The following is a 15082-nucleotide window of genomic DNA, read 5'->3' as shown; positions in this document are numbered from 1 at the left end:
TATTTTTAATTATGTGAAGTACCGACGCTTTAAAAAATATTTTTTTTATTGGTTGTACATTCATGTCATTGTATAAATATTTTGTCTTTTTTTAGGATAATTTTTAGTATTTTATTTAGTATTTTTTTTAATGGATCTATAGTTGTATCATACATACCTCCCCATATAGAAATACCATAACTATATAACAGTATGTTTTTATTTTAAATTACCAAATTAAAATTATACATAATTAGACTTAGTAACACATACACTTATATATTTTAATAAATTATAGTTACCCAAATTCAAATGTACATTAGTAACAGTATACAAAACAAAATGTCTAAAAATTATGCTATATACAAATTAGTTTTACACTCATTTATTATATTACATAATTAACACATGTCATTCATCCATAGGAATGGCGTTTAAGAATAAGGTATTGTTGACATCCCTTAATAACTTACCATATGAAGAGTATCGGCGGTTATTAACAAACTTTAATAATGAAGATTATTGTACTTCGCTTCCAGTGAAACCTGTGCCAGGAGATGTGATTTTGTATCACAATAGGAGTAAGCCAATGGATTGGAAAAGTGACCAGTTTCGTTGGCGTGAATACGGTAGGAAGAAAATTCCTAAAGCTGATCCATATCTCCAATGTATTTATTACAAATCTTTTGTTGTTGATAAAAAGTTTACAAAAATGGCATATTCATTATTGAACGAAGGTAAATTAGCTTCTACGACCATTATTCACTATTTTGGATGTACTGATGGTATCATTGACACACCTCATGGAAACATGAATATTAAACCTGAAAATGACAATTTTAGACCACATGTTATGACAGCTAAATCTCAACTTCAGTGTCAAAAAGATAATTTAGTTTGCCCACCTAAACAGTTATATAGGAAACAAGTGACACTAGTTGCAGATGTACACCCAGCTCAGGAACCAGTAATGGCACCGAGGAATTATAAACAGTGTGCAAACACTGTAGCTATGGAAAGACAAAGACGCATGCTGTCAAGTGATGATGTATTTGGGTTATACATATTACACGAGGAAGTGCCAAACTTTATTCAAAACATGCAACTTATTCCAAACTTTGTTGTGGTTTTGATGACTGAAAATATGGCTGAACTTTTTACAACTATTAGTCATTTACCTGAATTAGTCTTGCATTATGACACCACTTTCAATATCGGAGATTTTTACCTGTCAATACTGATTTTTAAGCATCCATTATTTGAAAGCAAACCAGTTATACCATTGGCATATCTTATGCATCATACAAAAAAGTACGAAGTTCATAAAATTTTTTTTGAAACTGTTTTATTAAGATGTAATGCACTTGGGTCCAAAGGTTTAAAGATTGTAACTGACCGAGAAGCAGCAATCAAAAAGGCAATTAAAACAGTGCTTCCAGATATAAAACTGTTTTTTTGTTGGAATCATTTACAGCGAGATATTGGATTCTGGCTGAAAAATAAATCAAATTCAGAGAAAAGTGATGAAATAATTTATAAAAACAATATTTGGGACTTACTAGACAGTGAAAGTGAAACAGAATTCTGTAAGAAACTTGAACAAATGTCTACTGTATGGAGTGCAGAATTTTTAAATTATTTTAACAAGCATTTGAAAGAAGACTTGTTAAGTAGTGGCAAGTGGATTCTTCAGCACCCAAATATAAATATATATGAAGATAGAAGCGGAATAACAAACAATCCTTCGGAAAGCTTCAATGCGGTTTTAAAACGTATATTTACTTCAGAAGTAAAAGCACAAATTTGCGCAATTTCCATTTATCAGTTGTATCTTCACTATGAAAAAGAAATAATTCGTGGACTTAGTAAGCTAGGTGAATATAAACTGAGTGATAAATATTGTATCGAATTCTACATACCACCAAAAGATTCCGTGTATGAAAAACCATTAATTAACTTAGACCAAGTTCCATATTGCTTCAAAAACAAAGAAATAAATCAAGATGTTTCTGATGAAGAACGAGATTACAGTATATTTTCCTTGGCAAAATTATTTGTAATCCAAAATAGAGTAAAACATTTACCTAAACTCCAATGTTTCGCAGTCAGGGGAGAAAGTGATGATTACTTGGTGAAGTTGTATTCTGAAAAAAATGACACATGTACATGTCATCTGAGAAAAAAATGTCATCATATTAAAGCTGTAAGAATGTCTATTAATTATATGGACATTGAACAAGACAGAGCAAAGTTACATACTTTATTAAGGAAATCTAGAGGTTTTCTAACTGGTAGGAAAAAAGTTCCAAAGAATGTAGCAGTTGTTGACGCAGCAGATGACTCTGAGTTATTTCATGCAGAAAAAGACACCAATAAATCTTCTGTTAAGTCTTTCATGATTGTAGGTGTGGGAACGGTTTGAGTAGAACTTATAAATACAAACAACACAACTTTGTTTAACGTTGACTTATAGTTTATTAGTTCATTGACAGGTACACGGCGATTATATATTCGCGGACAGTTAAACGACGTGTTCCTAAGACGACGGTTCGGCTAAAGCTGCTGACCCCGCCGTCGCTAGCCGCCGCCGGCGACGGCCAGACCGGTTTTCAGCCGCGATCTCGCGGACGTCGATGGAGACACCGCGGTCGCTGCGATAACGACCGCGACATGATTCCAACAGCAACAAACAGCGATTCTGTTAAAAGGCGTTTCATACAAAAACCGCAAGATATTGAAATAACCCCAACTAAAATATGCAGAACTCACAACTCCAAAACGTTATAATGATGATATAATAGATACTATTCAATTGAGCTCCATATGTGGTAATGTTGTTGATAGTGAAATACCTGTGGAAAAACAAATAATTATATGTGATGATGGACATACGTTTCCGAAAACTCACACAGATGTTCCATCTTTATCAATTAATAATAAGTTGCCCTATATTATACAACAAGATACATTTGAGATGAAGTACGATAAACTGCATACATTCAGAGTTTGCGGTCGGGATGTCAATAAGAAACATCTTGAGCCATTGTATCATACAGAACATAGTGTTAAAGATAATACTGAATTATATTTATACGGTTCAGTCATTGGGGTTTATTTGTCAATATTATGCCATGAAGAAAACAACAATGAAAAATCTGTTACATTCTTTACATGTGATGACATGATTTTAAGCCACTATCATGAATCTGAAACAGCCTTATTAAAAGTTGGATTGAGAGAATTTTTAACATACCGTGTGCCTGAGTATGACATAATTTTATTACCTGTTTGCAAGTTCAATCACTGCTATCTTATTGTTGTTTTCATAAAATTGTATATTATTATGTTTCTTGATAGTAATTTAAATACAGTTAATCGTGATGATATAAAATTCACCATAAAATTATTTAAATTATATCATAATTTTTTTGGTAAGGATTTTGATGAAAAACGCTTTACCATATACGGACCAAAGGTATTCCAACAATTTAATGGTTATGACTGTGGTATATACGCCTGTTTATTTGGAGAGACAATAATTAAAAAAAATAACAACCATCATCAATACCACTTACAATGCAATTTACCTTTTTATAAAATCTTAATCAAAAATAAAATACTTGATCACATGAGAAGAGATACAGAACCACCTATTAGTTATAAATTTGATGAAACAAAGCTGAAAATGTTTCCTTATAAATGTAGTGTTAACATTTCCACTCAAATGACATGTTATGTGCTTCCTGGTAATGAAGATCCAATGGATTATTTAACAAGTATTGCCAATAGTTACTGGAAAGATATATCATTTTGTGATAAAAGTGGATGCCCAGATCCACAGAACCAAAATCCAGATCACTCAACAATTGAATGGGTATATTGCAATATGGGGCATCATTGGTTTCATCTACAGTGTATGGGACTTGATGTTTGTGATATAACAGAAAACTCATACATTTGCCCATCTTGTAGACTGTAATAAGTTTATTTTTTTAATTTTTATCTATAAAACAATTGTAGAGTAGGTTCCAAAAAAGTGATTAGCTTGAACTACTAAATACCAAGGCACATTGTATTAACTTTTTTCATTAAGAAATCACACTATTTTTTATTTTTAAATTTTTTTTTTTGTTAATAATATACCTAATATATTGAAGTAGTTATGTGTGTTATGTCTAATGTTCTGAATTATAACTGCTATATAAAAATATAGCATGAAAATAACTACTAAAAACGATGAATTTTTTTTTTTATACTTTTATCATAGGTTTTTGAATATTTTATTATTTCAATAATTTAAATGACGAAGTAAAACTTTGGTAGGTAGATTACAATTACGGCTATAAAAATTAGATATATTATTTTTTATTAATATACATAGTGAACCTATTAACTTGTTTGTTCATCATATAAAATTAATTAAAATATTTTTGATTTTTGTAATGCATTATAATATATGATTTACATTACTTATTATGTATTTAGGTGTTATTTATTAATTTAGGTATAGTCGACAAAATACTTATATTGACAAGTTCTGAGTTCATAGGTACCTTAAAATATTATAACTTATGGATATTTGTATAGTAAGGTTTACTATAATCTATATTTTATTTCAACTAATTATTTCTTTGTAATTTATTATTTAAATTTAAATTTACCTGTCCCACCACAAAAAAGATTAATCTCAATGAGCTTTTAGTTAGTTTATCACCATAAAAAATATGTAGAATTTATTTTGCAATTCATTACAAATACAATACAGCCAAAAGCACCTGAAATTACCATGATTTATAATTTTGTAGTCAGCTTAACATTTTGAAAATTTGGTTGGAAAAACAAATATATTATACCTATTCCCTATATATTAATTATATTGAGGAAAAATTGTAATTTTTAATATTTATTAAAACTGTATAATACCTGTGGCTGTAAAATTGTGTTCAGGTGACTTATAACTGCAGTTTACGCTTTTACACTAATAACTTACTAGTAAGTAATAATAATAATAACTCGGTACCTATTTAACAATTATTTATTTCCATCAAACAAATTCCATTGGTATGTACAATTAATATTAATGAAATGACAATTCTATATTATACCGTACGTATGAAATTAGGTAATTACCTATAAAATATAACCATGGAATATAAAATCACACCGCGAGAAAGTCGAGAAAAGAGTAGGTAAATTCACAATATTGTATAGCCCGGCTCCCCACAACCCACTCACCGAATCATTTCCAGACCATTCTACCATTGATTATAAAATAAATACTTATCAATGTTTCTACCTTGGCTAACACAGAAACATAATGCACTGGAACATAATTTTCAGGAATAATAAATACAGGGAAGATATTTTAAGGAATGATGGTAAACAGGAAAGTTATTATCAAGAAATATATTTCACAGAAAATTACAATCGGGAAGTAAAAAAATGGAAACATAATTCATAGGAATTATAAACACGGGAAAGGTGTTGTAAGGAATGATAATAAACACGAAAGTTATTATCAGGAAATATATTTCACTGGGAACTAAATATTTGGAAATTGAAATCCAGGAATGATTAATACAGGAAAGGTGTTGTAAGAAATAATAACACACGGAATATTATATTCTGGAAAAATAATTTTGGGAAAATTAAAACCTGTATACATGAATGATATTTTACATCAAATTTTTTATTTGTTAACTATTATTAAGTAGGAAATATCAAATAAGTAATTAATATTTCTTAAAAACTGTATACCTACCTAATAAAGATATTTTATTTAAGATACAATTACGTACATATGAGGGGTTTTGGGTGTTCAACAAATCCCCCCCTTGTAATTTAAATATATAAATATATAAAAATGAAAACAATTTAAAAATATTTTATAGGTTAAACAGGTTGACACATATTTTTTTAACGTAACCCCTGAACCCCGTATCACCTTAGAACTTAATGAAATGACAGGCAAGGTGGATATATATCCACCTTGATGACAGGTATTTTTTTGTTATCGTACAAGTCCGTTAATCATTTTTTTGTATTAGTCAAGGGTTCAAGCTAATGTTAATTTCGAAAATCACTCCTCCTTGGAGATTTTGAATTTGAAATTACTTTGCTTTCTTACACTACAGAATATTATTTAGTTATTACAAGAGTCAAGAAGTCAATGCAAGTTTTTTTAAAGGGTTTAAAAAGGCAGTCTTAAGTTTTAACAATATTTGATGGCGGCGTCGCGGAAGTATTGCGAAAGCTGTCCCCGCGACGCCGTCGGTTGAAACAGAAAAAAAAAAAAGTTTTAACAATATTTAGAGAAAAATAAAATTTTAAATGTTTTATTATTTTTTCCTGTTATAGGTATTGTTTTAGTGCATATGCTCAAATCTGGGCACTAACTAGTTAGAAAGTTATAGTTAAGTTAGAAAATTACTTTTTAAGTTTTAATTCATATCAACTTTGTAACACAAGTTGAATTTAATGTGTAAAATAATCTAACCTAACTCGTGTTAAAAATAATATAACTACTTTTTTTTTTAGTTTTTGTTTTCATTTAAGTAGGTATTGAATTTTTCAATATCTTATTTTGTTTAACTTTCTATATTCTTATAACTGATATTCTAAGAAATTAATGTTATTATCTACCTATTTGAAACATTTGACCAAATTATCAGTTGACAATTGTTCAATTTAATTTTTCATTCATCACCAATAATTCAAGTAAGTTAGTAGTTACCTAGCTACCTACTTACTTTTTTATTTTATTTTTTTATTTTTATTAGCTTCTAGTTTAACTATGATAGCTCAAGTCTACTTACTTAATAATTAACTTATGTAATATTTTACATAAAAAAACAGTTTTTTAAATTAATATTTTTAACTAAAAAAAACTTACTTATAAAAACTTTTACTCTAACTTAAGTTACTATTTCACCAAACTAACTTCTAACTAACTAATTCAGAAACTAACTTATCATCTAACTTAGTTACTTTTTGTATTAAAGTAACTTAACTTTAACTAGTTGAAAAAGTGACTGGCTTGCCTGCCCAGCTTTGCTTATGCCAGGGGCTTAGGTGTAAGAAAGTCATATTGTTAAATTATTATTTAATTCGATCTTACGCTTTATTACCTACTAAAAAGTAAATATTAGTATATTGCAATACCTTATACCTAATATAGTAATAATACCTATTCAGTACATACCTATTGAATAAAAAAAAGGTGGGGAAGTAGGTGTCGATCAGCTGTACATTATGTTCCAAGTGTGGTCGTGTGGATCACTGTAATGGATTGATCAATGAAAACAATTAAAATATCAGCACAGTTAGATGCTATTAAAACTCAACATTTATTTGTAACTAAATATGATAAACTCGGAGAGCTGGTATTTTATAACTCTTTTCTTTAATAACTTTTGTCATCTTTTATAACTCTGGTATTTTATACACTATATCAAGAATTAGACACTTGATTTAATTATTTAAACAAGATATATTAGACTCAGTGGCGCCCAACTCTCCACCAAGTTATGGTTCAAATCACATATGACTAGGTACCACCACCACCACTACTATAGTTACTACCGTTGTGGTTAATTTGGAGAAATAATAATTTTACACACACCTCAATTATTTTTAAATAGCGTAACAGTGAATAATTAATAAATAAAATGCAGACTAATCAAATATTATGTAATTCAGTATATTTTATATTTAGAAATAAATTTAAACATTCCTTTAAATGATAATAATAATAAAATACATTTTTATAGTATTAGTAGGTTAGTACCTATTTATAGGTTATAAACTATATAAGGATGTTTTCTTCAAACTGAACTGCAGTTAGCAAATATATCAATAACTTGACCATTATCAATCTCTATATCTGATTCACATGACATTATTAATAATTGTTCTAAGCGATCCTGTGATATTGTTGTCCTTAATCTATTTTTAACTATTTTTAACTTAGAAAAAGTTCTTTCAGGCGTCGTACTTGCAACAGGTAATGTACATGCAATATGTAAGGCGTCATAAAGGCATGGAAAAACATTTTTTAACCCTGCTTTATGACACACTTGAAGCATATGTAGTAAAGTTCCTAAGTTATTATGTTTGTGTACGTACATCCCTCCTTCATCTTCATTCCAATCTGAATCTGGACTCTCTTCACTTTCATGTTCACTATCATTGTTACTGGTATATTTTTTGCCATGGATATAAGTTTGTTGAAACCCTACTGCATCTTCAAACTCAAAAAATGATCTAGAATATTGTATATACTCTGCCCTCAAATCTTCATAATTTACAAAATTGCAGTATAAATTACAGAATGTTTTAAAAGCGTCTTTAGGTAACATTGTAGGATCTTTTTTAGTTTGTTTTAAATGAGCAGTTGAAAAAAGTGAAATATCTTTTAATAAATGTTGACCTGTTGAATGAAATCTAGTTTCAATTGAGGAAATGGCTGCATCAATTATCATGAAATAAGTGTTGACTTTAAATTCTTGTTTTGGATCTGTAATAACATAGTCAGGATTAAAATCACCTGCCATTAATTTTTTTCTTCTGCAACGTTTCACTGGCAGTGAAGTAAACTCATAGTCAGATTTTTCCATAAAAATAATTGTTTCATTCCAGATATTTTGAAATATTGTGTCTGATCTCATTTTTTTAATGTTATCTAAGACCACTTGTAAACTGTTTACTGCTCCCAATAAATCAATATCGGGTGACTGAAGAATTTTTGTAACCGGATCTAATAATTGAAATATTTTACTGAAACATATAGCCGTCATTATAAATTGTTCTGTTAGTAAAAATTCAATTAATCCATTGGCCTTAGAGCAGATCTTGTAATCAGATGGTTCTGTAACTTTAATATTTTCCAAAGTGTCTATGATTATATCAAAAGTGAACAAAACTGTTTGGAGAACTTTGAAATAAGACATCCATCTAGTGGTATTTACTCTTTTTAATCTTCTTACTCTTTCAGATGGTCTGTTTTCTTTCTGTATATTTTCGTAGTATGCTATTCTTTTTTTGCTAGACGAGATAAAGTTATACAGTTCTTCTACATTACCAAACATATTTACAGCATTAGCAGAACTACTAGCAACTTGAACCACTACAAGGTTCAGACGGTGAGCATAGCACCATGTATAAACAGCAGACGGATTTACTTCTTTTATGAAAGCTTGTAAACCTTCATATTGACCTCGCATATTGCTAGCACCATCGTAACTTTGACCAACAAGTAATGATCTCCAATCTAATTCATTTTCAAGGCAAATATCTTGAAATATTGAAAAAAGCTGACGACCCGTAGTTAATGACGATTCCTTTAGTGCTAATAGTCTTTCACATATTACAGGAGATTTTTAATTCAAACAAACATAACGTACAATGAAAGCTAATTGCTCACGTCTTGAAAAATCAAAAGTTGTATCGATTGAAATACTAAAATATTTAGCTTTTTTAATTTCATCTCTTATATTTGTTTTGATAAATGAGGCTACCGAACTAATGAGCTGATTTTGTCTTCTCCATGATATAAAATTTACTTCACTCTTTCCTTTGGTCTTCAAGTGATTAATATATGCAGCCAATTCTGGTGAAAATTTACTGATTAGTATTGTTAGGTCTTTAAAATTCCCTTTATTTCGTTCATCCCAGCTTTCACGGTGACCACGAAATGGTAATGAATGTTGACTGAGAAACAAAGTTATTGCAATGAGAGCATTTATGATTTCTCTGTTTTCTAATACTTGCTTTCTTTTATTTTCATAAATTTGTGGAAGAATTGGGATACAAGATAATTTCATTTTGACTATAATAGAAGCATTTATATGATTTTCAGTTTTTTCATGCAAACTAATATCCTGTAACCTTTGCCAAGCATGAAACCCATCAACTGTCCATGATCTCTGTTTATTTCTTCCAAAAAACATACAGTATAAACAATACATTCGACTATTGCTTACACTAAAACTTAACCAATCACGATTGATTCGCTCACCACTATGTGAAACTCTATAATACTGATTAGTATTGAACCGATGACCATGTTATTGGGGATAATTTTTCCCTGTAAGTTCATGTTTTTCAGGTTGAAAAGGTCCTCTTCTGATAATGGATATTTTTTCTTCCGGTGTTAAGTTTAGTCCAATTTTAATAAAATGCATAGGGTCTAATGATTTAAGTTCAGTATTAACATTGAGATCTTCATAACCATATATTAATTATAATAAAAATATGGTATAGAAAAAATAAAAATAAAACATTGATGAATAAACTTTTATAAGTTTTAATTATTTATATTTACCTGAATTTTTCCCTGCATATTTAATAGTTGTATTATGATTATCAGCTGTTTCAAATTCATTCATTTCAACTAAAAATTATAATAAATAATATTACAGTTTATAACAGTACATAAAACAAAATACAAATTGATTAACAAACTATACAGTTATTTATATTTACCAATGGGTTCGATTGAATTCAATACGGAATTTTCAACAGTTGTGTTAGGATTATCAGTTGTTTCAGATTCATTCATTTCAACTAAAAATTATAATAAAGAATATTACAGTTTATAACAGTACATAAAACAAAATACAAATTGATTAACAAACTATACAGTTATTTATATTTACCAATGGGTTCGATTGAATTCAATACGGAATTTTTAACAGTTGTGTTAGGATTATCAGTTGTTTCAGATTTATTCATTTCAACTAAAAATTATAATAAAGAATATTACAGTTTATAACAGTACATAAAACAAAATACAAATTGATTAACAAACTATACAGTTATTTATATTTACCTATGTGTTCGATTAAATTCAATGCTGAATTTTCAATAGGTAGTTGTGTGAGGATTATCAGCTGTTTCAGATTCATTCATTTCAACTAAAAATTATAATAAATAATATAACAGTTCATCACAGTACATAAAACAAAATACAAATCGATTAATTAACTATACAATTATTTATATTTACCTATTTGTATAATTATAACTTATAAGCTATGATAGTATGAAATAAAATTATATTACCTACCTATATTTATAAATTATAAATTACTGCACTTACTGTGTTCATTTGTTAAAAAAGAATTATTTATACTAAATATATTTATTAAAATGAATCACAAATGTATAGAAATTATAGAAAAATTACAATATTTATAATAAATTGCAAATATGAAATAAAATTGTATGCAATAACATAAATATATTGTGTATTTAATATTTATTTTATATATGTATAAAATAAAATGGGAAATATGCAAAATTATCTGCTATTATAACGTTAAAGTTTCAAACACATGACTCAAAAACAAATGTGTATTAAATCAGATTTATTCTTTTTAGTTTCTAAAGAAATGTACAAATCTATTGAGTCTCAAGACCCCAGCAGTCAAGCTCCACAGTAATTACTATTTACTATAGTACATTATAATGGATAAAGAATAACGAATGAAACAAAATTATAAGTGATAAAGTAATACATACCATTTGAAGATATTGGCCGAGTACAAACAACAGGAACTTTAAAAAAATTGGTTATACTTGAATTTCCTGAGCAAACCCTTTTTTTTTTACAAGATATAACGTGTCTAGACCAATTGGTTGTGTTTAAACTTAATCGTTTTTTACCACATAAACAGGTATCATCCATTGTATTTATGAGTTATGTTATGACAAATTAAAAATGAAGATGAAGATTCCTTTATGGCTTTATGTAATATAATATTATTTTGTCACTCAACATAAAAAAGTACAATTAACATACAAAATACGTCAAAATATGCTAATAACATAACAGAATAATGAGAAACAGAGAAAGTGAAGACTTATTATAATTATGAAATAAACATCGATAGTAATATTATTGATATGTGAACCTATAAATAACTTACCTACCTATTGGTTTTTAGTTTACTGTTTTCATGTAACAAAAATCTACAGTATCAATTTGGAAATAAACAGTGTTGCCAGCCTGTCGCTATTTGCATTGTATTACAATAATTACGTAAACCAGATTATACTGATTAGTTATTAGTTATTACTTATTAGTTTATTACAATTTACAAATTACAAGTATGTTGTCTATCATGCTCATACTTCATAGTAGAATGATAGATATACCAAGCATATGTGGCTATGTTTGATGTGTCAAGTCTGAGGTTACTCTAATTACCAAGTGCTTAACCACCAGAACCAAGTACCGACCCACCCATGAGGTACCCACCCTAAATTTACCTGGTTCATTTGAACCACTTCAACCCCCTGTTGGGCGCCACTGACTGACAAGATAAAAATAAATTACTAGTAAATAATATTAATATTAATGCGTATTATTATCATTCATCAATGTATACCACAGAGTAATAATAATAATAATATTCTTATGCAAGCTATATATATTATATTGTGAAGTATAGTTTCACTAAAATAAAATATTTTCTTAGCTATGTATATAATAATATATATATTACATACATACAATATAGGTGATCTGCAGTTTGCGTTCAGAATCGTCTTTCGTACAACAACAATGTTTTATTAGTTATTAATTATTATGATTTACATATTTTATTTATAAGTAATTTTATAGTAATAATAAGCTTATAATAAAAAAAAAATGAATTTCAGAATCACCTGATATTAATAATACAATAGAAGAAACTGCAAGTGGTTCTTATAAACCTGAAATTCAGTTTATCGATGATGAAGAAAATGCAATTGTGGAATCAGATACAGATTGTTCGGATGAAGAACCACCCTTTCGTCATTATACTGAGGTAGATGCAGATTCTGTTAAAACTAAATTAGCATTATGGAGCATCAAACATAATATTTCACAGGCTGCAACTTCAGATTTATTAAAAATTATTCAGTCTAGTTACGACCCTTTCATTCCGGGTGATGCTAGAACTTTATTAAAAACTAAAATTTCAAGTTTAAAGGTTCCACTTAAAGAAATGGCACCTGGGCAATACTACCATTTTGGTGTACGCAATGGTATTATACAGAATTATATTGATGACACTATGGATGTAATAAAATTAGTTGTAGGGCCAATCTTGTGTTATATTAGACCCTATTATAATAATGTATTTCCGATTGGGCTATATTGGGGAAATGAGAAACCAAACAACAGCAATGATTTTTTAGACGATTTTTTTAAAGAAATACGAAATTTAATATTAAATGGAATTGAAGTATTAAATAAGTCTGGTGTATTATGTGAAAAAAAAGTAGTTTTGGATGTTTTTTCATGCGATGTTCCTGCAAAATCGTACGTTTTGAAAACTAAAGGTCACGCCGGATACTTTTCATGTTCTCGCTGTATGGTTGAAGGAGATTCTAAAAACCATAGAATATGTTTTCCCGATTTAAATTGTACAAAGAGAACACATGAAAATTTCATTTCAAGGCAAAATGAGGAACACCACACCGATTGCTCTACTCTTTCCATTTTAACTGAAATTCCTGGTATAGATATAATTAAATCATTTTCCCTAGATTATATGCATCTAGTTTGTCTAGGTGTAACTAGAAAATTAATTAACCTATGGTTAAAAGGACCATTGACTAATAGAATCGGTAACAGAAATAGCACTACTCTTAGTATTTTATTAATATCGTTTAAAAAGTGTATGCCTAAAGACTTTCAGCGGAAACCACGAGGTGTTGACGAAGTAAATAGGTGGAAAGCAACCGAGTTTCGGACATTTTTATTGTATTTTGGTCCTATCGTCTTAAAAAACATTATAAACAAACAATGTTATAATAATTTTCTTTGTTTGCATATTAGTATGACATTATTATTGACTCCTAACGTAATGAGTGACCGTTACTTAAATTTTTGTCATAAAATATTAGAATATTTTATTAAAACTTTTGGTAAAATATACGGCATTGAACATATTTCACATAATATTCACGCACTTCAACACATTTGCGATGACTACAAACATTTCGGTCCGTTGGACAATTGCAGTTGTTTCCCATTTGAAAACCATATGTCAACATTAAAAAAGTATGTAAGAAACAGTCATCAGCCACTTCAGCAAGCTGTTAAGAGATATACTGAATATAATAAATATGAAAAAGCAGTTGAAGAATCAGGTATTTATTTTATTTTAAAAAATATTCACTATAATGGGCCTGTTACTACTTCATTATCAAAAACATACACTAATTATAAACAATTTAAGACACTGAAAATAAAAAATACTGAAATTTGTATTAACGAAAAGGATTGTTTTGTACAAAATACTGAAAAACATATATTAAAAGTTGTAAATATTATCGAAACAATAGATGGTGAAGTGATTTTAATAGCGTACCGATTTGATAAATATGAGACATCACTCTATGACAAACCGATTTCAAGTTCCGATCTTGGCATATTTTTGATCAAAAATAATTTGAATTCTGATTTGGTCTATTGTCCGTTTTCAAATATTCGCTGTAAGTGTATTGTTCTAAAGATAAGTGATGAGCAATCAGTAGCTATGCCAATTTTGCACACATTTAAAGAATCTGAATAAACAAATATATTAATATTATAATGAGATTATAATGACTAATATTAGTATACCTATCTGTAATAATATTATATAGGTATTATAGTTTATATAATTATTACTCATTCATTATTATAGTGACATTATATTATTTGTTTCCGATATATTAACTGTAATTATATATTATTTATAAGCAAAAATTAGTAATTAATTAAGTTAAATTCTAATAATTAATACAATCTACATTATGAAGTTATAGAGATTAAAAATGTACAATAGTTTAATAACAATATGTAGTTATGTTAATAAAAAATTAAACAGTAGAATATTTTATTGGACTATACTTTGAATAAACTATCTATAGTCTATGAATAAACCACTGCTTTATTCCTTTCACAGCTTTACCACTTTTAAGCATAAAGTAAATGCCCTATTATATATTGTATAATATATATAGGTACGTATATGACTAAAAAATTACCAAGGTTTGCATTTTTGTACGAGTAAGTATCAATGACGTACATAGTACATATATTTTATTGCTAGGTACCAGGTACGTC

At 28.3% G+C, this 15082-nt stretch overlaps 1 protein-coding gene across 1 annotated transcript; it reads right to left on the bottom strand.

Moving 5' to 3' along the window:
• Window positions 1-7802: 7802 nt before the first annotated feature.
• Window positions 7803-9800, bottom strand: LOC103311936. Its single transcript, XM_008191777.1, has 4 exons — window positions 9540-9800; window positions 8678-9317; window positions 8408-8494; window positions 7803-8272 (listed from the first exon to the last, which is right to left on the bottom strand). The coding sequence occupies exons 1-4, from the start codon at window positions 9798-9800 to the stop codon at window positions 7803-7805; spliced, it is 1458 nt and encodes a 485-aa protein (XP_008189999.1).
• Window positions 9801-15082: the final 5282 nt, after the last annotated feature.

Source organism: Acyrthosiphon pisum, unplaced genomic scaffold (genome assembly GCF_005508785.2).
Source record: "Acyrthosiphon pisum isolate AL4f unplaced genomic scaffold, pea_aphid_22Mar2018_4r6ur Scaffold_21496;HRSCAF=24120, whole genome shotgun sequence".
Lineage (NCBI taxonomy): Eukaryota > Metazoa > Arthropoda > Insecta > Hemiptera > Aphididae > Acyrthosiphon > Acyrthosiphon pisum.
The sequence above is the reverse complement of the archived record's forward strand: the minus strand, read 5'-3'. Positions and strand labels throughout refer to the sequence as shown.

What these genes read in the sequence shown, in the direction of transcription:
- LOC103311936 (XM_008191777.1), bottom strand. Translation starts at nt 9,800, where the DNA reads ATGAAATTATCTTGTATCCCAATTCTTCCACAAATTTATGAAAATAAA. An exon ending in AGACCAAAGGAAAGAGTGAA is followed by an intron (nt 9,318 to 9,539) that starts GTAAATTTTATA and finishes TTAGCACTAAAG; the next exon opens with GAATCGTCATTAACTACGGG. An exon ending in TTTATTGGGAGCAGTAAACA is followed by an intron (nt 8,495 to 8,677) that starts GTTTACAAGTGG and finishes ATGTTATTACAG; the next exon opens with ATCCAAAACAAGAATTTAAA.